The 26346-nt window shown below is 31.4% G+C and overlaps 1 protein-coding gene across 2 annotated transcripts; it reads left to right on the plus strand.

Moving 5' to 3' along the window:
• On the plus strand, positions 1-26056 carry LOC143057561 (fringe glycosyltransferase-like). Of its 2 annotated transcripts, none has more exons than XM_076230874.1 (10): positions 1-154; positions 5587-5635; positions 7459-7501; positions 12483-12542; positions 14859-15006; positions 15333-15418; positions 15912-15982; positions 21596-21690; positions 22300-22370; positions 25844-26056. In XM_076230874.1, the coding sequence occupies exons 1-10, from the start codon at positions 41-43 to the stop codon at positions 25908-25910; spliced, it is 804 nt and encodes a 267-aa protein (XP_076086989.1). In that variant the 5' UTR covers positions 1-40; the 3' UTR covers positions 25911-26056. The 2 variants fall into 2 exon arrangements, with proteins under 2 accessions (XP_076086989.1, XP_076086990.1); XM_076230875.1 differs by lacking the exon at positions 1-154 and adding an exon at positions 3515-3568.
• Positions 26057-26346: the final 290 nt, after the last annotated feature.

The raw sequence follows: 26346 nt of genomic DNA on the forward strand, positions 1-26346 counted from the left end.
GGTTGACAAACAGAACCGTATTCAGAATGTTAAAAATGTGATGAGGAAAACAGTTCAGTCTGACATATTTATTTCTGTTAAAACCACTAAATCAAACAGGAATTCAAGACTTGATTTGCTGATGGAAACATGGATCCCTTTAGCTAACGATGAGGTGAGCATCTTGATTTTCTGATATACAATGACGAACATGGTACAGTTTGTTGTACTTATGACTGGAGATGTTTATAATTTACCATAATTTAATTTTGGATGTAACGCGTCTTCTGATTGCCTGACGTTATTTCGTTATGAGCCCATAGACATAATTTAGTCATGTGACCATGACGTCATCAACGTTTTTTCATGGTTTTCTACGGTTTAAAATGGAATTTAGAATTAAATTATAAGAAATAACTGTAATATTTTTTCTATCTATTCGAAATAACATAAAAAATGTGGTGCACACTGTTAAATAACCTGCTACACGCCGCGTTTTTCAGTGTCCACCAAATTTTTTATGTTATTTCTTCATAGACAGAAAAAATATTACAGTACCTTTTAAATAACTGTACCTTTTTTTGTAGAATTATCAATATCCAGTAATTGTTTGTGCAAGGATCTGAAATTTTTTAGACAATGATTTCTATCAATTTTGGATAGAATTGAAAGTCGTTTTCTTTTTTTCAGACAGTCAAATCAGAGTTCAAAATCAAAACCAAGGATCCAGAAATTTTGCACACATTTTAGTCATTTTAAAATAAAAGTTTGGATCTTTTTTATACGACCGCAAAAATTAAAAAAATTTTGGTCGTATATTGGTATCACGTTGGCGTCGTCGTCTGCGTCGTCGTCGTCGTCCGAATACGTTTAGTTTTCGCACTCTAACTTTAGTAAAAGTGAATAGAAATCTATAAAATTTTACCACAAGGTTTATGACCACAAAAGGAAGGTTGGGATTGATTTTGGGAGTTTTAGTTCAAACAGTTTAGGTATTAGGAGCCAGAAAAGGGCCCAAATAAGCATTATTTTTGGTTTTTGCACAATAACTTAAGTATAAGTAAATAGAAATCAATGAAATTTAAACACAAGGGTTATTATCACTTAAGGAAGGTTGGGTTTGATTTTGGGAGTTTTGGTCCCAACAGTTTAGGAATAAGGGGCCCAAAGGGTCCAAAATTGAACTTTGTTTGATTTCATCAAAAATTCAATAATTGGGGTTCTTTGATATGCCGAATCTAACTGTGTATGTAGATTCTTAAGTTTTGGTCCTGTTTTCAAATTGGTCTACATTAAGGTCCAAAGGGTCCAAAATTAAACTTAGTTTGATTTTAACAAAAATTGAATCCTAGGGGTTCTTTGATATGCTGAATCTAAAAATGTACTTAGATTTTTGATCATTAGCCCAGTTTTCAAGTTGGTCCAAATATCGGGGTCCAAAATTAAACTTTGTTTGATTTCATCAAAAATTGAATAATTGGGGTTCTTTGATATGCCAAATCTAACTGTGTATGTAGATTCTTAATTTTTAGTCCCATTTTCAAATTGGTCTACATTAAAGTCCAAAGGGTCCAAAATTAAACTAAGTTTGATTTTAACAAAAATTGAATTCTTGGGCTTTTTTGATATGCTGAATGTAAACATGTACTTAGATTCTTGATTAGGGGCCCAGTTTTCAAGTTGGTTCAAATCAGGATCCAAAATTATTATATTAAGTATTGTGCAATAGCAAGAAATTTTCAATTGCACAGTATTCAGCAATAGCAAGAAATCTTCAATTGCACAGTATTGTGCAATAGCAAATATTTTCAATTGCACAATATTGCGCAATAGTAAGAAATATCTAATTGCACAATATTGTGCAATAGCAAGAAATTTTCAATTGATTGGAGTTATCTTTCTTTGTCCAGAATAGTAGTTGAATCAACTTAAATCATTGTTTTATACAATAAACAATGTATATTCACTTTTACTACCAACTGATAAATTAAAACAATCTTTACCATTCAGTGATAACAAGCACTTTATTTTACATTAATTAAATGAGTAGTTATTGTTGCAAACTCCATTAGAAATTTGAATTGAGATCAGTTTTGGAAAAAGGGAAAGGGGGATGTGAAAAAAAAGGGGGGGGGGTTTAAATTTTCTCATTTCAGATTTCAAAAATACAATGAAATAAAAAGAAAATTTCTTCAAACATTTTTTTGAGAGGATTAATATTCAACAGCATAGTGAATTGCTCAAAGGCAGACAAAATATTTTAAGTTCACAAGACCACATTCATTCTGTGTCGGAAACCTATGCTGTGAACTATTTAATCACAATCCAAATTTAGAGCTGAATCCAGCTTGAATGTTGTGTCCATACTTGCCCCAACCGTTCAGTGTTCAACCTCTGTGGTCGTATAAAGCTGCACCCTGCGGAGAATCTGGTTTTACTCTATCCAACTCACAATTTAGTCATGTCAAGGATTTGTATAGTGAAATTTCAAATCCTTGGTTATATGGTTAGTAGTCACAACATTTAGGAAATGGTATTGTCAGATGGTTCACAGCATTTGTAGTTCATGAAATTTCTTGCTGTTTTATAAATTATGCATTTAGATACAATGTATGCTAAATTTAAACATGTCATTTGATTTCTGATTTTGGGCATAGTATTCAACAAGTTGATCCAAATCAGAGTCTAGAGTGGGGTGCTCATTTTCGCCGGGGACACAATTTCGCCGTTTAAGGATTTTGAGGTGTAAAAATTTCAAAGGATGGCTGAAATGGAAGAAATGTACCCGTAAATTATATTTTTATAACAAATATAATATTTTTTTAAACTGAGACAAAATTGCGGCTCCTACCGAAAATGACCGAAAAACGGACAACGATTTTCGGACAATTTCCTGAATAAAAAACACGATTTCAAAGAAGTATTTCTAAGTAAATATTTGACTGAATGCCCTAACTTTGAATTCTTTAGACCTTTGAAATGTCTACTATTCATCTATAATGCAATTGATTTTGATAAAAATTGTTAAAAGCTGCGGTTATTTGGTTTTAAATAGATGTGTAAAAACGGCGAATATGTGTCCCCCATTGACAAAACATCCGGAAATTTCAAACACCCTTTAATCTAATTTTTCAGATGATTTTCTTAAAACAAACCGGTTTTCAAGCTTAAGTATGTTTTGCATTTGAAGTTATCTTCATATAGAAATATCAGTATACTTCAAAAACATTTAGACCTGAACATAAACTGTATAAAACATGGAAAGATGTGGCGGAAATGAGCACCCCACTCTACATTCATTTTGACATTGACGGCCAAAGGGTCCAAAATTAAACTTTGTCAGGCATAAATTAAAATATTGTTTGTTTGCCCTTTACCGACCGACCCTATAAATTCGTTCCGACTGAAAATCTTTTATTTGTATTTACCAGCAATATTTTATTTTAATTTTTTTTCGTTCCTACCGAAAATCTTATATTTGTATTTCCCGCTCAAACCATTTTTTACCGGAATCCACGGGTTTTATCTTCCCCGTCATGAACAATTGCATTTAGAGATTCAAAGGATTTGATTGAAGTCGATGTTGAAAGTATGACGAACGTTGCCCTTTAATGGCTTTATACTTGAATTGTTAATTACATGTGTAAGATTTTATAAAATTAGTTTGATGATGATGATATCAATGACAACTCAAGCTTGATACAAAATTTTGTGATGCTAAACAGAAATTCTGAATGACATGAATGATGTACATGCCTGGTAAATGTTCAAAATTTATTAAAATGAATCAGAAAATAAAAGAAACACAAATTCATGTATAAACAGAAAATGAAAAAAATATGAATTTATACAGAAAACAGATAATGAAGTTACATGAATATCTTTGAAGTATAGGAAAATCATTAAAGGAGTAGGTCCGGTAAGGACTGATTTTGGCCTCAAATATTTCAGGTTCATCTGACAAAAGATTTTGACCACTTTTTAAACACTTAAGTGTCTATTTTATTTGAATTAATTAGTTTATGTGAAAGATTTTAACAGATTTAGTCATTAAAAACGATCCGATTCAAGCTCAAATATGAAAAATCTACCTAATATGCTGAAAAATGTCACTTTTCAGATGGTTTTTGGTAAAAATGAAAGTGGCCGCATCCGTGTTCATCCTCAACCTTTATATATGTTATGTTATATCATAAAATACAACTTACATTTCAATAATATGAGGCAGGCATTACCTGTAAATGGGGACGAAGTCTGTATGAATTATTTTTTTGTAACTTAAATATTTGTTAAAAAAAAGAAACGGAAATAACGTAACGTTTCCGATTTTGGTTCTGTTGTTAGGGATTTTAGTTGTGACGTTATTTTAGTTATGACGTCATATGCAATGTAAACAAAGAACGTTTTTTCATATCAAGGAATTTTTAAAAATGAAATTGGTATTGCGTTCCTTTCTATTTATACTAGACTGATAAATATATATTTTACTCAAAGATTCATACAAACAAAACCGGAAAAAGGAAGTACATTGTAGATTTCTGCGCAGGTCCGGGATTTCAAAACGGCGACAAAAAAAATTTGAACGATTTTGAGTTCATTAGTACAATGAAAAATTCGGGAAATTTTCCCGAATTTTTTTTTTTTATTGAATTTTCTACTGTTATTGGGGACTTCGTCCCCATATTAAGGATGAACACGAATGCGGCCACTTTTGTTTTACACGAAAACCGTCTAAAATTTAACTAAAATGCTAGAATTATGAGGATTTCAGTAATTTAGCATGACTTAATGGTGCTAGTATCGGATATATGTGCATTGTATTGTCAAAAACAGCCCATATTTATGTAGCAGATATTACAGACTAGGGGAAAAGCTCTGGTAGCATGGATGGAGGCGATTACATACGGACACATAAAAACACATCAGCTTCCATTTCTACATTTTAATCAGACAAAGATGACGTCACAAACATAAATACAAAATACTGACAAAAGGGGAACAACTCTCTCTTACACACAGAAACATAATCTGACCATACATACTGATAGATCCGTGTTTTACTTGCTCGGATACTATTAAAAACACATGCAGATTTTTGTATCTATTCTATATTTTCAAAAACTACATATATACAGTTATCCTACAAATCTACAACTCTCAGTTTAGGCTACACGTGCTGATCTTATCTTATTCATGCATATCCATTAGCTATGCCGGTATGTGTGTCAAAATCGTATCATACGAGATAATGACCAGCCAGTATACACTGTAATGATTTCATTAACCAGTATTAAAAAGATAAACATAACACAGAAGCATTCTACTGTCCAATAAATAACTAAAGGTTTACATTTTAACAATTTTGTAAAACTGCTATATTTTGTGGCCAAAAAGGGGTCTTACTGACAATGACTGAACCTACTCCTTTGTAGATTTAATTTCAAATTATAATCAATATAGTTTTACATAATAATTTTTACATAATAATAAAAGTCATTGTATATATATGCTAGATGTGCAAAATACATCCAGCTTTTATGTCATGAACAAAATGTATTGTTTCATTCTAGTACATGATAACAGTTCTATATATATTCTCCTTTTCAGACCTATATATTTACAGATAATGATTCACCCATTCCAGAAAATGTTCATGGTAAGTTTTTCTATAGTCAGGTATACATGTACATGGTATATACATGTAAATGTTACATGCATGAAGTTTGAGTTAAAAATTACTATGATTTTTTTATCTTTTTTTTTACAAATTATTTTGGGATACAATGAAGTACATGTATGCTGATAAACAATAACATACCAAATGTAATTTATTCTTAAGCAAAATGCTTTTTATACCCCTGCTTTAAAAAAGGGGGGGTATACTGTTTTACCTCTGTCTGTCCTTCCGTCAGTCAGTCCGCCCGTCCCATGATTATTTTTCGTCGCATTTTTCTCAGGAACTACAATACAAGGATTTCTGAAATTTGGTTTCAGGGTTTATCTATGTCAGCTATACCGTGTGATGCGTTTTCAGATTGATCACTTGACAACTTCCTGTTTACCGAACACTTGTATGATTTTACACATGATAGCCAAGATGAAAATTTTCGTCACATTTTTCTCAGGAACTACAATACAAGGATTTCTGAAATTTGCTGTCAGGGTTTATCTAAGTCAGCTATACCGTGTGATGCTTTTTCAGATTGATCACTTGACAACTTCCTGTTTACCGAACACTTGTATGATTTTACACATGATAGACAAGTTGAAAACTTTCGTCACATTTTTCTCATGAACTACAATTCAAGGATTTTTGAAATTTGGTTTCAGGATTTATATAAGTCAGCTATACTGTGTGATGCGTTTACAGATTCATCACTCGACAACTTCCTGTTTACCTAACACTTGCATATTTTTACACTATAATATTAATATTATCCACTTGCGGTGGGGGTATCATCAGTGAGCAGTAGCGCGCAGTTTCACTTGTTTCCCTTAAATTTATCATGTTTGTAAATACTTTAAAGTTAAAGGTTTATCAACAAATAAACTTCAAAGACTTTTAAATTAAAACACTATTCATGCTAATTGAAAGAAACCTTAGAATTTGCTTACAGCTTCAATTTTCAGAGAAATTACCCGCTGTAAATGTCTGTTGGGTCAATACGTTAGAGGTTTGATATGATATGTCAGCATGTTAGAGGTTTAATGATGATCATGAAAGAAGTTTAATTTCAGTACATTTTTCCAGTCAGACAAGAATGCTGTCTCGTCACTTTCCTGACTGTAATAGAACATATAAACTATCCTTAAAGTACATCTTTGTCCTAAGGGGAGATAACCTCTTGTCTGATCATTTTGTTCCTCATCATTCAAATTGGATTAATACCATCTTCCCTTTAAATTTATGTCTGATTGTTATAAGCTTAAGGTCAGACTCGTAATCATTGTGGTATATCAATGAAACTGTGTATCTTATAATCGGCATGATTTTATCAGATGACAATACCAATACTTTAAAAATAAGGCTTACACATAGTTATATATTTTAATTCAGTCACGAACCCGCGATATCACAGGTGTGTTCTAGTATATCAATTAAAATGACGAGATTTTCTTTTATCATATATATGTAATCATATGGTAACTTAAATTTAAGATTATTCAATATAAACCTGATAAAGATCTTAGAACTGTGGATTCATTTATTTTTTGGGATATTTCAATCTGGTGGTTTGTCAACATCTGCATACAAATCGATAGACAATGTTGAACATTTAAACTTGTTACTTTTACTGATGTAATCCAATGAAAGTGTATCTCTTGAATTATCATGATTATACTGAATCCACAGTATACTTTGATGGGATATCCGTCCTTATAATTTTATTTAGACCAACTTGAATTTAGAATAAAAATCTGACATGTCTGAAGAAAAAAAGAATTATTAGCATAATCTTTCTATTTTCTTTTTTTAAGCTGATCATTTCATCAACACGTTTTGTGCAGATACACATTACAGGTAATTACTTAGATTGAACTGTAAATAAGATCAGAGAAATGTCAACTACATTATATCAACATTCTTTATGCAATTTGAGAACACAATTTCAGTGTCATTTCTTTCTTCTTGGAAAATAGTTGAAATTGCAATAGTTACAGATGTCAAGTTTTCAGAAAAAAAAGTGTGAAATTTTTTATCTGAAATTTAGAATTATTCCAAGGTTTAGGGTAGCATGACAAGATTTACAAATAAGTTGTGTATATTGTCAGCCCATTCGTTATAGTTAAACTTATTCCCCTCAAATGAAGATGATTTTGTTACATTTTTTAGTCAGAATGTTGGTCATGAATTAAAATTTTCTTAATTTTAGTCTATAATGTTGGACAAAATGTAGCTTGCAGCCTGTAATTATTTTTCAATCTCTTTATAAATCTTTTTGAAAAAGTAAAATCACAAAAATACTGAACTTAGAGGAAAATCAATTCGGAAAGTCCATAATCACATGGCAAAATCAAATAACAAAACGCATCAAAAACGAATGGACAAGAACTGTCATATTCCTGACTTGGTACAGCCATTTTCAAATGTAGAAAATGGTGGATTAAACCTGATAGTATAGCGCTAACCCTCTCACTTTAATGACAGTCTCATCATTTGAAATAGTCATTTTATTTCTTATATGTCTTAATCAGATTTTGGTAAATTATTTGATAATGATAAATATTTGTCTTCAAACTGAAACAATAAACCAGTGATACAAAAACTGCTTTTATATGCATTTTATTTATGTGTCATTGAATCCCAGTTGAACCACATATAACTTGTGCAATACACACAGGATGATTCAGTAAAATTCACCCCTTTGGGTTTAGAGTAAATTACAATAACACAGATGATTTTCTGGTGATTTGAGATAACAACACTGGTATATTACCGTTTAATATCTAGGGAGATTTTTCATAGTGTATTACTGTACAAACCATCACTTAGTTCAGAATCCCAGGACCTGCATTTAGGAATGTACATATAATGCAACAAAGATATTTCTCTATTATTATGGAAGTTTATATATAGATTTACCTATAATCCCCTGGCATTAAGATTTATCCCCAGTAGTCACAACAATCCACCACTCAACCAGTGGCATTCTTTTATGCCTGTGACTCTTTCCTTTAAACATCTTACAATTAAATATGTTTATAAGTTATACTGAAATGTGTTGGACTTATGAGGATTTTTACTGATAAGATTTATTGCAAAAAGAGCCGCAGATTCTTAGAGTATTTTGTTTAGTGAAATAGGATTTTCGAGAAAGTTGTTGTTTCAGCATCATTAAAAAGGGCGGTTGATGAAATCATGGGGGTGGTAGCACTTGGCTGAGTGGGGCGTATGACATTTGCGAGGCCCCTCATGGGGGGGTCCTAGTAATCACATAATCACCATTTTTTTGCCAATATAATCACATAATCATTAAATATTTGCTTATCTTTAGTAATCAAATAATCATAAACTAAAAATACAGTCCTAGGTAATCAAATAATCATGAAATATTTGGCTTAATAATCAAATAATCATTAAAAAAACGGCCAAGTAATCACATAATCAAAAACCCCATGAGGGCCCTCATTTGCGCCGATTAAGAAAATATTCATTCTTTCATTTGCGCCGATTTCATTTTTTCATTTGCGCCAATTTCCTATCATGATTTTCTTGGTAGAGGATTGCTGCTCACAAGGAAGCTATTAAACCAAGAGTTCCAAATGGTGAAATGAAATAATCCCTTCGTAAATTTTACGGACGTCATCGCGAGTTGTTTGACTGTTATAAAATAACCGTTTCAATAATGATATCGGATATCGGATATGTCCTTACACCGTAACTACAATCTCCTTCCCTTTCATGAATGTGACCTACCGAATTAGACTATTTACCGAACATGAGCAACACCACGGGTGCCACATGTGGAGCAGGATCTGCGTATCCTTCGGGAGTATCTAGGATCACCCCGTTTTTTGTTGGGTTCTTGTTGTTTATTTTTTAGTTTTCTGTGTTTGATTTAGAGTGTGACTGTCCCTCTGGTATCTTTCGTCCCTCTTTTACGAAATTTGGACATAAAATATGTGGGTTTGTTGGTTGAGTGCTTTACTCCCACAGCTCTTTTTGAATATATTTTTAAAGTTACTGGTTTTGACATTTTCTCTAAATCCAATAGCCAATATATTTAAAAAAACAACATGAATATTTAACATAACAAATAAACCATTAAGATTCTAAAGTATGCTGCTACTGATGAGTTTTTAATGACAGAAATGGTATATCTTTAGATTCCAGTTTGCTCCCTAGTTCTAACCCACTACAGCAATTGTTTGACATTTACCCGTTTTGGTATTTTGAATTCCTTGCCAAGGTTCGGGCGTACACGTAAATATGACCTAGCTATGCCACTGTAATTAGATTTACAGGTACGTTAATACTTGTACATGTACTATACTATATGATACCATTGGTAAAATCTGGTTTATTTATGTTAATTTTGATTCATATTGTTCTGGAACTTCGTTGTAACACGATGGACATATTGCACACTGAAACGAGCCAAAGAGGGCCATACATATTGGAAGGTTAGTTAATGTCCTGAAACATAACAACATATCCTACAAATGTACCATAAAATCGTGTAAAGCCAGAGTCACCACGGATTCTATTGTCAAAACATAGAACGAGCATAATCATGTGGCAGATGTCCGAAAGACAAGGAGGCTAAAGAACTATGGGTACGGTCAAGGAAAAAGTCTGGAAATGTATCTTGTAGGCCTTCTTCCACCTCCCCATGGTGATTCATTAAATTTGTACAAGTGGCTAACGGAAGAGGTCTATAATGATAAATTAAAATTAACATGACTTGGATGGAGAGTTCTCTCATTGGCACTCATACCACATCTTCTTATATCTGTTCACTTGTAATTTACCTGTAAAAATATCGGCGCAAATGAAAAAAAAAAAATTGGCGCAAATGAAAGAAAAAATCGGCGCAAATGCAAAACGCCGGCTGAGTGGTCTAAGTAGTAATACTACTGTACTATTAGCTTGTCAGATTACTGATGTTGTGAGGTCTAGTCCCACATTACTAGGATTGTAAGTTTTCCTACCAAAGGTTGGTGGCATGGTTCTCTCTAGGCACTGGCTTCCTTCACCGATAAAATCTGACCATCACCCGATAGCAATAAAGTGCTGAAAGTTGTGTTCAACACCAATCAATTTACTAAGTTAAATCTGATCTGACAAATTATGTAACATTGATATTTTCCTTTGCATCTGCCTTGTATTGCTGAAGTCAAACGATGTGGAAGGAAAGACTAATACATTTAGGTTTGCACTTAAAATACACTTTTCTAATTTTCACCTTCTTATTAATTACATTTCTGAAATCTTAGGCCCTTACCAAATAGTGCTAACATGTTGCACATAAGATGCTCACGTTAGAAACTAACATGATTGCACACGAGTTTTTTAACATGCAAATTAGGTGAGCATTTTGTGAGCAAAAAAATTGCACATATGAAACTAACCTAATTTGCATGTTAAAAACCTCACGTGCAACTGCTCATATGAGCTTTTGTTTCACATGTGCATTTTATTAGATTGCTCACACGTTGCACACGTAAATATTATAGTTGACCAAAACAAAATGGCTGCTTTAAAAAAGGAATATTTTTCAAATTTAAATGAAAATCTTAAATAATTCAGTTGAAAATAAAATAACTGATACATCATGTTAAAAGAGTTATTCTTTAATTATTGTCAGTTAATTATGATTTTCATATCATTTTTTTTTTTATTTAAACAATAATCATGATCATTACTAAAAACATAATATTACATTATAAAACTAATAGAGGGACATGCAAGTTTAGTATACAATGAATGTCTTTGATTAATAAGTACTGTATTTCAAAAAGTTTAAAAAGGAAAAATCTTTATACATGTAGTACTTATTTTGAAGCAACCTGTATATATATTCCCATAAAGGACTTAAAATTGTAATATATTTCAAAATCTGACACAAAAATGAAAATAATGAATTAGAAATGATAACTTACAAATAATTAACCACAGCCACACTGGTTTTATCAGATTTCAACAATGCCTTTCTTCAAATAGCACAATATAGGACTTAACATTTTCCATATCCATCTACCTCCATTTATTGCATGCTTTTCATGAATTTGAATTTACAGGAAGAACATGACTGGGCATGTCATTTTGAAAAAGCTCATATGAGCAATGATGTAGGTTAGTTTTGAATGGTTAGAAGAATGGAAAAACTTTTCAAAGTACAAAACTAACATAAAACTAACATGAATGATAAAAAGTCACCTGAGGTTTGAATTGCACATGTGAGCATTATGTTTGAATTTTGTGGGCACATATGAACTAAACTACCAAACTGCACATATGAGCAACCTGATTTGCATACAATTCTTGATTGCATCTCATGTGCTTCACATGTGAAACTTATGTGCTTTTGTTAGCAATTTCTGTAAGGGAGGTCATGTGAATTTTTGTTTACCTAAAATTTTACTGATAATTCATGCAAATGATGTATTGTTCCTTACTTTCTGATAATATCGTGTGACTTATTTCTTTAAAACAAGAAAGGACCCTGAGAAACTTACTATCACTGAACTTTGCATATTGCCTGTTATATATAATTAGTAACTTATCATTTGTGGTTATCAAGTTACCTCCCTGTTAGAGAGTGTTCATCGAATAATGTGAAAATATTTTCAGTTGTTGTGCATTGTTTAATTTTACAGGAAATTCACAAGTCATAAATACTGGGTTGAGCACAAAAACATATGAAAATAACCGTCTACCATCATGTATTACATGTATTATATATTGAATCAGGGTGGGAAAAGATAACCCACATGACGATTTGCAGAACTCCATGTACTCTATCCACAAAAATGATCCAATATTCTTTTTTCTATTTTAGACAAGGATTGTGCTGTAAGATGGCTAGAGAATATGACATCTTCATGGAAAGTGAAAAAAGGTATATTAATTAAAAAAGAAATAATTAAGACATGCAGTTGATAAAATAAGTTGATAACTTTCTAAATGATTAACAGCAAATCAAGATTAATTCGTTTCATCTACACTGACCTAACCTGAAACATTCTATTTCCAAGAATGTTTTGTTTATTGAATTAACATTATAAACTGCCAATTTTAGGACTATATGAAGATAATATTTATTGCCATGTATGACATCATCATAAAATTTTACTCAAGAACTATCTATCATTTCCCTTAAATTTGATATCAAGCTTCATGTGAACTTGTTTGACCCTAAGGTTGGATGGGGGATAGGAATACAGTCACTTGGGTCTTCTTCTGACAAGCGGTACAACCCTTCAAGGCTTGCCAGAGTTGGGTGTCCTTTAGCCTGTGCAAAATATCTGTCCCTAATCAATTTACATATACCTGCATTTTCCAGTGATAGCCCAAATTTCACTCACCTTCATCCCAGACATCATTCTTAACAGCAGGCGATTGTATTAATTGTTAATCTCTTCTCGTCGTGAACATGAATGAAATATTTGCCACTGAATATTAAGCAACAAAAATTAAATCAATCATGTGAGCTTGTGGTACCATGCATATGATACATTTTGAAGTCAATCAGTCATCAATTCCATGTTTACCAAAAACTTAAAGCTCACATTTCAACTTGATAAATTCTGCTAAATATACATAAAAATTTGTAAGGGTTCCGCGGAACCCAGTGTCTCGCCTACTTTTGCTGTAAATTGCAGGATCAACACGCACAAAAATGAGGGAAAAAATCAATAAAAATATTCTGCTTGATACCATGTTTGGATTGTAGGAAGCTTCTGTCCAAGTTCCATAAAAAATCCTGGATAGTTTATGAATCTAATAAATGTTTTAAAAACTTTAACTGCAGACTGGATGTAATGTTAGCTGGAAGAAAAACTAAGTCCATTTATAAGTAAAATACAGATACACAGGTACAAAATATTAAAAAAATTTCCTTCTAGATACTAGCTTTTGATCATAAACAAGCTTCTGTCTTAGTTTGGTACAAATAAAAAATAGTATAAGAAAGTTATCAAAATTTAAAAAAATTTAACCACAGAGTGAATGTGTTGTTTCAATGCAGAAAAAAAGTCCATTTAAAGTAAAATATGGAAAAAATGGATTTTTCATTTTACAGAATTTACTTCTGGATACTATCTTATGATCATAAACAAGCTTCTGTCCAAGTTTGGTACAAACCAAGGATAGTTTAAGAAAGTTATTAAAATTTTAAAAACTACAACCACAGAGTGATGTAATGTTTTCCCGCAGAAAAACTAAGTGCATTTATAAGTAAAATACGGAAAATTTACTTCTTGATACTATCTTATGATCATAAATAAGCTTCTGTCGAAGTTTGATAGAAATCCAGGATAGTTTAAGAAAGTTATTTAAATTTTAAAAACTTTAACCACAGAGTGTATGTAATGTTTTCCCGCAGAAAAACTAAGTCCATTTATAAGTAAAATATGGAAAAAATGGAATTTTATTTTCACAAAATTTACTTCTGGATACTATCTTATGATCATAAACAAGCTTCTGTCCAAGTTTGGTATGGTTTAAGAAAGTTATTAAAATTTCAAAAACTTTAACCACAGAGTGAATATTTGTGGACGCCGCCGACGACACCGACTACGACGGAATGTAGGATCGCTTAGTCTAGCTTTTTCGACTAAAGTCGAAGGCTCGACAAAAAAGAGAACAGGGATAACCAAAATGCACAGACAATTAATACCTCTGAAGAAAAAAAGAAAATATTCCACATAATGTATGACTTAAATTTCTTCTACAACAAGTGAGACATTTTGTAAACAGAACACATTGTGTAACTTGTATCTTCAACATGTGACAAATTGTGTATAGTTTATACACTGACACATTGTGTAACTTTTAACAGATAACATGTACACAACACATTGTGCAACTTTTAACTACAATACAAGATGTACATGTACAGTAACACATTGTGTAACTTTGTACAACACATAACACATTGTGTATCTTTTATCTACAACACATATCACATTACACATTGTATAACCTTTATCTACATCACATATAACACATCATCAGAATTGTGTAGCTTTTATTTACAACACATAACACATCTACAACAAATAAAGCAGTTTGTAACATATCTACAACACAATATGAACACTTATTAAACATTTTGCAGGTGGTTTTGTCATGTAAATGATTTTACAACAAATAAAGCATTTTGTAACTATTATCTACAACACAATATGCTAACACTTTATTAAAAATTTTGCAGGTGGTTTTGTCATGTAGATGATGATAACTATGTGAATGTACCAGCTTTAGTTGGGTTTCTGCAGCAGTATAACCACAGTGATAACTGGTATTTAGGCAGACCAAGTATAAGTCATCCACTGGAAGTACTAGACAGAGCTAACCCAGGAGTAATTATATTGCCACTTTTATATTCTTTTGAATTGCTTGGATTTAAAATTTATTTTGAACTTGTATTGACGTTAGTTGACTAAAACCAAGAATGACTATGAAAATCACGCATATTTTTAGACTTGAAATCTAGCCTTATGTGTAGTAAATTAGATCTATGTGAAATCTAATAAAAAAAATCAGTATTTTGTTTATTAAATTGGGAAGGCTTTACGAAGCTTTAAGCAATCCAACATTGTAAAAACAGAAATATATGGATGATTATCATCATGTATAGTCTATATGTCCTGTATGGTAGATTATTTATAAAACCTTTATATTACAGCAAAAGTTGGCATTTTGGTTTGCAACTGGAGGTGCAGGTTTCTGTATAAGCAGAGGTCTAGCTGATCAAATGGTACCACATGCTGGGTAAGATATATACCTTTAAATATTATTTGTATGGATCAATTTTTAGGACCATCAAAAATTGGAATAAGAATTTTTCAGTGGTGAGATTCTGAAATTTTCCGGAGTCCTAGTTTTTGATAATAAGTAAGAACTGTTTGTAGGGTTAAAGATGTTTGAAGATCATTGTGACAGTAACCAGACTAAAGTACATTTATCATTTTACTGCTGTTTCAAAGGAATATGATACTCAGATTTACCTCTATATGACACATTTCTGTCATTTTATGAACAACTTAAAGTCATAGCTTTCACATATATATATATATAGCACCAAGCTTCATATACTCATGTCAAACATTGTGACAAATTTTGTTCCATTGACGTTCTACTACCTATTTGACTAAGACTTGTATCTATAAAATATTTTCTAACATAGATCGTCGATTTGACTAAATGATCACCATAAAAAAGATATTCAGTCTTAGTATGTTTAATTTTAACTTTGTATTTTCAGAGGAGGAAGGATAATGACAACAGGAGACGTCATAAGGTTACCAGATGACTGTACTGTGGGATATATCATAAGTAAGTGTCTCAAAAAATCAATAATTCTCATTTCTGTACATACATGACCATGATGACATATATTAAAAGTACAAAAAAAAAATAAAAAAATACTCCAACAGATTTAAAATACAAGGAAAAGAATGTTGGCCTGTGAAGCCTATGAATGCACCATCAGTTGAATCTTCCCTTTTAACCGTTTATGTCCTTTATGCTTTCCATGACAATATGCTATCTGACTTTAGTTTGTCTCATCAATTTTTCTGAAACTCTTACACAATGCTAAGAACAAAAACACAAATTTTAGGTAGTGAGTCATTTGCCATTCTAAAGAAATGCCTCCTTTTAAATTGGAAAATTGCAAAGCATGAATGGGGCATTCGTAACACATTCTTTTTTTATTTCAAAATAATTTTCAATTTAGGATGAAAACGCTGCATATTGCAATCTAGAATAGCTTTGAAGCTTGCTTGCAAATTATCATTGTTTATATGATAACCAATCAATTTTAAAAACTAATTGTCTATTAAGTTGTTAAAAAATACTTTAAAATTGAAATACACTTGCTATCTTCAGAAAATATCACTTACATTTCTCAATTCTATCTGACACTCAATTGCAAAATAATAGCAATTAGGTTAAATTACCAGTTCTAAAACAGAAATTTGGCAAGTTTGATTATGAACATAATGACATGCACATGTATTTAATGCTGTTCTTCAGCTTAAAGTTCCTATTATACCTTTAACTAAGAAAAGGCACAAACATCAACACAGGACGAATGAAACTTTTGAACACAAATTCATAAGAAATTCTTCATCTAAACCATACAAAATTTGTTTGTATAGACACTGTGATACTGTACAAACTTCTTGGACACTTTTCTAATTTAAATATTTATATTGTCTAAATATGAATTTAAATATAAATGTGTTATTGAATTTATTAGAACAGGAAAAGGAATAGTAAGTCTGCTGACAGTGAAGTTGTTTGCTGTTGTTTATCATGTGTTTTATGTCTGTAAATTTAATGTTTGCTTTATTTTCAGTTTACTGCATGTTGTTCATTTGTTGTTTATTTTTTCAACTGAAATCTTGTTTATTATTCTGCAGTGTCTCATACTTTGACTATTTACATGATTTAGTTACTGTGAATTCATTATTTTAAGTGGTTTACCATTTTTTGTGGATTTCATTGATACAGGTTAACCTGAAGTTAAAGATATAAACATTTTCTTTAGGCTTTTATGCAGAATTGAGCAATAACCACAAAATTGAATATAACCAAAAAAAGGCAAAGTTTCTTTCAATCCACGAAAATTGGTATCCACAAAAATAAATGTTTCTATAGTACCTGAGTGATTTGCTTTAACATTATCTTTTTTTATCATTACATGTATTTCATCATTCTAAAATAATCATCATTGAACAGATAGGGAAGTCATGACTAAAATTGAAAACTACTACATATTTTAATGAAATATATTTTATGTGTGCAACAGGAGAATTTGATACCAGAATATGATCCCAGTCTAGATGTAAAGCTAAGGGGTATATGATTAATAATATTGAAATGTCTTATTTTTACTCTACAAGTTAACCTGTTTTGAGAGGATCCTTTTGGAAAAGGTTTTAATACTTTTATTATGATTGTATTTTGTAAACACTCCAGTTGAAATCCCTGGTACAGTTGGTGGTAGAATAATTTGAATAGGGTACCAGTAGATTCTAATACTCACTTGCACTCATTTATAAAAAAATTACCTGTTTATAAATCTTTTAATCGACAATCCATTTACACATATTTTCCAATTTGCTAAACAGGAAATCCAAGAATTCTGTATATTTCAACACCATCTAAATAATCTATACTTTTAAAGAATTTTACATTTATCTATGTTTGTACACCACAAGAAAAATATGCCATCATATTTTGCGTCAATTGAAAAAATGAGTTGCTTCTTTTAGATATAAATGATGTTTGGGGAATGTTGTTTTTTTAGCTCACCTGGCCTAAAAGGCCATGTGAGCTTTTCTCATCACTTGGCGTACGTCGTCGTTGTCGTCTGTCGTCGTTAACAATTTTTCAAACATCTTCTCCTCTGAAACTACTGAATGGATTTGAATGAAACTTAGCATGATTGTTCCTTAGATTATCCTGCACAAAGTGTGTGCTTCGATTTTTGATCCATCAAAAAACATGGCCGCCGTTACTTAAAATAGAACATAGGGGTCAAATGGAGTTTTTGGCTTATATCTCAAAAACGAAAGCATTTAGAGCAAATCTGACATGGTGTAAAAATGTTCATTAGGTCAAGATCTATCAGCCCTGAAATTTTCAGATGAATCAAACAAACCATTGTTGGGTTGCTGCCACTTAATTGGTAATTTTAAGGAAATTTTGCAGTTTTTGGTCATTATCTTGAATATTATTATAGATAAAAATAAACTGTAAACAGCAAAAATGATCAGCAAAGTAAGATACACAAATAAGTTAAAATGACCAAAATTGACAATTGACCCCTTAAGGGGTTATTGTCCTTTAATGACAATTTTTCACAATTTGTTCATCATATTTGCTAACTTTAAAAAATCTTCTCCTCTAAAACTACTAAACCAAATTCAACCAAACTTCAACTGAATGATCAGTAGGGTGTATAAAATAAAGTTTGTGCTTTATTTTTTATTTCGTCAAAAAACATGGCCGTCATGGCTAAAAATAGAACACAGGGTAAAATGCAGTTTTTGGCTTATATCTCAAAAACTCCAGCATTTAGAGCAAATAAGACAAGAAGTTAAAGTATTTATTAGGTCAAGGTCTACCTGTCCTGAAATTTTCAGCCGAATTGGGTAACTGTTTTTTCAGGTATAATGCCCCTGAATTGATGATTTTAAAGAAATTTTGCAGTTTTTGGTTATTATCTTGAATATTATTATAGATACAGATAAACTGTTAATAGCAAAAATGTTAAGCAAAGTAAGATCTACAAATAAGTCAATTTGACCAAAATTGTCAATTGACCCCTTAAGGAGTTATTGCCCTTTAAAGACTTTTTTTCACAATTTGTTCATCATGACTTACTTTAAAAAATCTTCTCCTTTGAAACTGCTGTATCAATTTCAGCCAAACTTAGGCTAAATGAGTTTCAGAGTATCTAGTATAAATTTTATATTTCATTTCCTTGTATGTCAGAAACATAGCTCCTATGGCTAAAATAGAACATAGGAGAAAATGATTTTTTTTTTTGCTTTTGAAGAAAATAGGACGATTCAAAGAACATTTAAATAAATTGAAAAGCCAAAATAATCATTGATGAGAGATTTAACCAAAAAAATTAAGGTGAGTGATTCAGGCTCTTGAGAGCCTCTTGTTTACTTTTTAGCTCACCTGACCTGAAAGGTCAAGTGAGCTTTTCTCATCACTTGGCTTCAGTCATCTTCCGGCTTCAGTAAACTATTACAAAAATCTTCTCCTCTGGGCAAAATTTAACCAAACTTGGCCACAATCATCATTGGGGTATCTAGTTTAAAAAATGTGTCCTGTGACCGGGCCAACTAACCAAGAAGGCCACCATGGCTAAAAATAGAACATAGGGGTAAAATGTAGAGTTTGGCTTATAACCAAAGCATTTAGAGCAAATCTGACATGGGGTGAAAGTGTTTATCAGGTCAAGATATATCTGCCCTCAAATTCAGTTTAATATTGTCAATTTTATTAGGCTTGAATAGTGAAAGTATTTAGTTTTATTAGGTTAACATGGTTAAGAAGAAACACTTGTGTATAGTTGAATGAAAAAAAATGATTTCAAAGTTTTTGATACATGCTTTTTTCAGTTGGGTTCATTCTAATGACTTTATGATAATGTTAATTTTTAGCTCACCTGGCCCACAGGGCCAAGTTAGCTTTTCTCATCACTTGGCGTCCGTCGTCGTCGTCAGTCGTCCTCATTTTCGTTTGTTTTTACAAAAATCTTTTCTGAAACTACTGGGCCAAATTTAATCAAACTTGGCCACTATCATCATTTGGGTTTCTAGTTTAAAAAATGTGTGTGGTGACCCAGCCAACCAACCAAGATGGCCACCATGGCTAAAAATAGAACATAGGGGTAAAATGTAAAGTTTGGCTTATAACTCTGAAACCAAAGCATTTAGAGCAAATCTGACAGGGGTGAAAGTGTTTATCAAGTCAACATCTATCTGCCCTCAAATTTTCAGAGGAATCGGACAACCAGTTGATGGGTTGCTGGAAAAGGAAAATTTGCTGTTTTGGTTATTATCTTGAATATTGATAAACTGTAAACAGTAATAATATTCAGCAAAGTAAGATCTACAAATAAATTAACATGACTAAAATTATCATTCGACCCCATAAGGAGTTATTGCCCTTTAAAGTCAATTTTTGATAATTTTTTATACGATTTTGTAATCTTTTACAAAAATCTTCTCCTGAAACTTCTGGACCAATATAACCAAACTTAGTCACAATCATTATTAGGGTATCTTATTTAAAAAATGTGTGCGGTAACCCAGCCAACCAACCAATATGGCCACCATGGCTAAAAATAGAACATAGGGGTAAAATGTAGATTTTGGCTTGAAACTCTGAAACCAAAGCATTAAGAGCAAATCTGACAGGTATTAAAATGTTTATCAAGTCAATATCTATCTGCCCTGAAATTTTCAAATGAATTGGACAACAGGTTGATGGGTTGCTGCCCCCAAATTGGTAATTTTTAAAGAAATTTTGCCGTTTTTGGTTATTATCTTGAATACTATTATAGATAGAGATAAACTGTAAACAGCAATAATGTTCAGCAAATTTTTGTGAATTTTTACAAAATATTATCTTTTGTAACTAAAGGGCCAAGTTTATTATAGATAGAGAAAATTGTAAGTTGCAAGGATGTTCAGTAAAGTAAGATCTACAAACACATCACCATCACTAAAACACAATTTTGTCATGAATCCATCCGTGTCCTTTGTTTAATATGCACATAGACCAAGGTGAGGGACACAGACTCTTAAGAGCCTCTAGTTAACATAAGTGGTGTTTTTTTCCATCTATAATTAATAATTTAAACTGATTATCATGTTTTGTTTGCTAAATTCCATTTAATTAAACATGATCTAACAGTTCTGAAATTTTGAAATTCTTTTTCTTTTTTCCCTCTTTCTTTTTGAATTTCAACAACCATAACTTGTAACATGTGTAATGCATATATATAATGATTTTTTCTTCTTCAAAAGATTACTGAAATTAAATTTATGTTGAAATATAAATCAATTTCAATAAAAACAGATTTAAGTACTTCGTTATTTGTATAATGAGCATATATTCATGTATTTTATTTATGGTATTTTTTGCATGACTTACAGTATTATTATTTTTTAACATGAGACCAGAATGCAATATCTATGTTTCTTCCATTACCTTTACATTTTTGCTAATAATTACAGAATATTACAGAAATAAGCTAAATATAGACATTGCTAGACTAGCTGTTGAATTCAAAATTGTCTTTTCTGTATAGATTTGCTTAGTTGCAAGATAATATTGATGTCTAGTATGGTGATTTCTGAAGTATTCAAACATGCAAAATTAAATAATTAAAAAAAATATCATCTTATTTTTCAGATCATCTATTGAAAGTGCCATTAACAAAAATTAAAGAATTTCATTCCCACTTAGAGGGACTACATAGGATTCCTCAGCATCAACTCTCTGATCAGGTATGTACACCAAAGTCACTAACAGCAATCATACACACTCGTTGCTTTTCTTGCAGCAGCGTCGTCATCCTTAGCAGTGTCAATAATTGTTGAGTTTGTTGCTTAAGGTAGTTAATTAGAACTACTGGTGATAGATCAATGAAATTTTCTATAAAGTTGCATTACTGTCAGTACTTCTAAATAAGAAGATGTGGTATGAGTGCCAATAAAACATCTCTCCATCAAAGTTACAATTTATGAAAACCTTCACACTCACCTAAGACAGTTGTGTAATATTACAACATTAAAAGACACTCTATGAACTATCAATTGAAATTGCTTAAATCAATCAGAACTTAAAGTGCAAAGTCTTGGTGAAAAGTTGTGATTAAATTATCAGAGACTATCAAAGATCTCTAACATTAACAACAGAAATTCTATAGAAAATAACGAGTTGTCAATCAAAATTATATTTTTATTTTAATTTTTCAATGAATTTGATTTAATTTTATGATGAGCAATACAGCTGATTAGGAATAATTGAACTGTTCTGTCATTGTAAACAAATTTTGCCATTATACAATGACAAATTATTCATAGTCAATAGCAGCAGTTGTATTTTTCTTTCAGCTGACTTTAAGTTATTTTAACAGTAATGTGATAGATGTAAAAGGGTACAGCCATGAAAACGATCCAACAAGGTAAACATAAAATCAGTTTCTATAATATTTACAAAATATGGTTACTGTGCCTCGATGTAGTATCAAGTTTTATATTTGTATATGAGTTATATAATTATCTCCCTTTGAAACTTTTTCTGAACTTTTCAATATAATGAGATATATTGATACTTTGAATTCAGAAATGAGGTTTTGAATAATGCAATTGGGGGAGTATCACAATAGTAATTAAAAACCAATTCTTCAGAGAACAATTGAAGGTCTTTCCACCTCGATAATAAGAATGAAATTCAAAAAAACGATGTTAAAAAATATCACTCCTATTTGATGTAATTTGGTTCTTCGAATTGATATAAAAAAAAAAAAGATTTATAGGTATATGCAGAAGACTTAATTGTTTTAGTATGAACAGAAAATAATTTTTAGCAAATGTCAAAATCTAGAACGTCAAATTGACCTTTGACCTTGACCTCAATTTCAAGGTCATAGGTCAGTGATCTCAAATCAAAAGACCCCAGATCACTCATTTTTATGGTTGTGGAGAAATACTGATTTCAAATACATAAGGGGAGAAAACTCCTGTGAGGGTTAACCAAAACAGTTTCTTTGGAATAACGATAACAAACAAAATTCAAAATTTAGAACCTGACCTTGACCTTTGACCTTGACCTCAATTTCCTTCAAATGGACCAAGGATTTCATATCAAAATACTGTAGGCCTCTACGACTTATAACGTATGAATTTATCCAACAAATCGCCTATCTTAAATTTTCAAAGGGAAATAACTCCCATAAGATGTCTTTCGATCACTCAAGTCAAAATACACCAAATCATTCTCAAGAGGAGACGAACAATTTGGTGAAAACAGTTTGCTAAAATCTTTTACGGTTTTAGAGATATAGCGATAACAAGAAAAAAGGGACGCGGGGAGATAACTCCTATAAGAATAAGTGTTCGGTCACACAGGGTGAGTTTTGAAACCTCCTTTACTGTACAACATCATTGGCCAAAAAATCCATTCGATATGTTGTAAGACAAAAAAGCATCTCAGACGGCAGAAGAAAAAAAAAAAAAAAAATAATCAGAAGAAAAACAAAAGGTCTTTCCACAAAAAGTGGAAAGACCTAATAACTAACATTTTAATATCTGCTACATAGATCTGTATGCAGCGTTTCCTGAAATTGCAATAATCAATGTTGCATTTTTGTCCGTTCATTTAAAATTGCAATAATTAGGTCTTTCCACCTTTACCTTTACGTGTGGAAAGACCTATTGATTTTGTTCTGATTATTTTTTGTATTTTTTTTTCCGCCTAATTTTTTTCTTGCGGTGTAAAAATGTTTCAAAAGATGTCGCTTAGTTTTTTTTGTATATGAGATCATACAGTCTATACACTTTTGAAACTCACCCTGTTTAACCAAACACTTTTCTTTGTAAGAGTTATCTCCCCAAACACTGTTTTTCTTGTTATCAGATCTCCTCCGCAACTGTAAAAGAAAGCGACAAATTTATTTTTCAAAATTGCTCGTTATATCCTCAGGATGTTACGTTTTATTTTGACCGAAGCATTACGAATACCCCATATGAGAGTAATTTCCCCTTTTGTATTGAAATAAGTGAAATAAATTTGTAACTGGAAAACCATAAGTGATAGAGGCCTAGGGTCTTTTGATTTGAGGCCCTTGGTCAAAAAGTATGAAAATGAGGTCAAGGTCAAAGGTCAAGTTCATGATCAAATTTTTGATTTTGGCTTGTTATCTCTTATTTTCAGAAATCATACAAGATATCTATAAAATATTTTCAGACAATTGTTAGTTGCGACATGTCGTAACATGTAAATTTTACTTAAAAGGGTACGTAACATTTAATGCGAGTTTTGCCCCCTTTTATATCTTATATTAGTTGTATGGTAATATAACTCATTAACAATATAGAGTAGAGGCCTAGATTCTTTTGATTTGAGGTCCTTGGTTGATGACCTTGAAATTGAGCTCAAGGTCATAGGTAAATTTAACGTTCTAGATTTTGAACTTTGCTTTTTCCTCTTATATATACATATAAAGCCATGGGACTTTTGGCAAAAGGTTGCAAGCAATGTGACCTTGAAAAATCCAACCAGAAGTGACCTTTTGTAAACCGGAAGTAGCCGTTTTTTTGTACTAATTTAATGTAAAAGTGTATAGAACCATCTATTTTTGGAATCAGTGTCAACTAAACTGTCAAAACATACCGAAAGTAACATCTTTTTTAACCGGAAGTAAAAAATTATCTCCTTATTTATATCTTTTTGTATAGAAACCATACATTTTTGGAATCAGTGTTCAATAAGCTGTCATTTGACGCTAAAATTGACATTTAAAACCGAATTTTAATATTTTCATATAAAAAAGATCTTTACTAGTGGAAAGACCATCAATGGTTCTCTGAACAATTGGTTTTTAATATTGTTCTTACATCTCTTCTGAAAAAAAAATCCACATGTTTGTTATCAGTTATACTCTGATACTACAAGTCCAAAATTTGCATTCAGCAGGGCATACATGTACTAAAAGTTTATAAAACAACGTGGTGCAGATATCTCTCAAGACTTTTCCTAGAGAAAAGAAATTGCAATGCCGTAAAAATCGCTTGCTAGGTCCGTAAATCTCAGTGAAATCCTACAATAAAATGTCCGCTCCTAGATTGAAATACTAATCTGTGTTACAAACAGGTGCTGAAAAATGTACATTATCAGAAAATAATCCTTAAATGTGTATTAAAGTTACGCCGGATCAATTAAATCCAAAACATGCACTGCTGGTGAACTGTGATCAAAATGTCAATTTCCTACAATGACAAAAGAAATGACATTGTGTACATTCCGTCTCTATACATGTTGTCTGTTTAACGTCCCCACCTAAAAAGGAATAAATATACTAAGTTTTCGTTATTATAAACCGGCGTCACGTGATGTCTCCTCAATCTGGCGCGAGAAGTCGCGCGCTGGACCTGAAATAAAATAAAAACTTTCCGAACTAAACATGAAACTTCCCCGGAATAATATAGACCCCTTACAGAAACAAACAAACAAACAAACACACACACACATAACAAACAATCATGTTTCAAAGGGGGGAAAGACCGTTTACAATTGCTTTTTAAAAGCAATTGATTTATATTTAATGTTTAGTTTTATCCTTTCGTTTAAATTTACAATAAAAACTGAACGCAATAATTTTTTGATCTTACAGTTATCATGAAAATGACATCAACAGTATTAGAAATAATTAAAATTTATAATAAAAATGGAAGAAAACAACATTATCAGTTGAAAAAGCATAAAAATATATATAGGTAATGGTAAATTTAAAACAAAAAAAGCACAAAAGGGTCTGTGCATCTCATTTACTTGTTAAAAACAGAAATGATGAAAAACACCAATAATAGTTTCAGCAATATTTTGAAATTTTCTAGTATATCTTGAGATTGTGTTCTTATTCTCATTTCTTTTCAGATTTAAAACAGTTCACTGTCATCTGTATCCCTACCTTTCTCAGTGTGTAGACATGCCAAGATGGTGACCAGTATTATATAGTGTTCACCTATACCTACTGGCTTCAGATATAACTATAGTGCTGTTGCTGAAATGCTGCTGCAAGACTTTATATTTATACTATAGATTCAAGTCTTTTTGTAAATGTATCATGCACAAGCAGAACAATTTCAACGAGCTACCACATTTAAAAAGATATTCCCTCTGACATTTGAAATTGAACTGAAGTTGCCTTGTTACTAAGGTTTTTTATATTGACCTATCCCTTTTCTCTCTTGCTGGATAGTTTTATACTGGTCATTTGGGGGCACTATGTAGCATACTGATCAATGAGATGGCTCAAAATCTCATTACACTATAATTTGACATTTTCGTACTTAATATATATAAACTGAAAATTCATCATCTGATGGTTTATTCTCATTTCGCCTTAGCTGTCAAAATAATTATATAAAATTAATCCC

Source organism: Mytilus galloprovincialis, chromosome 13 (assembly GCF_965363235.1).
Source record: "Mytilus galloprovincialis chromosome 13, xbMytGall1.hap1.1, whole genome shotgun sequence".
Classification (NCBI taxonomy): Eukaryota; Metazoa; Mollusca; class Bivalvia; order Mytilida; family Mytilidae; genus Mytilus; species Mytilus galloprovincialis.

What these genes read in the sequence shown, in the direction of transcription:
- LOC143057561 (XM_076230874.1), top strand. Translation starts at nt 41, where the DNA reads ATGAGGAAAACAGTTCAGTCTGACATATTTATTTCTGTTAAAACCACT. An exon ending in TCCCTTTAGCTAACGATGAG is followed by an intron (nt 155 to 5,586) that starts GTGAGCATCTTG and finishes TCTCCTTTTCAG; the next exon opens with ACCTATATATTTACAGATAA. An exon ending in TTCATGGAAAGTGAAAAAAG is followed by an intron (nt 12,543 to 14,858) that starts GTATATTAATTA and finishes AAAATTTTGCAG; the next exon opens with GTGGTTTTGTCATGTAGATG.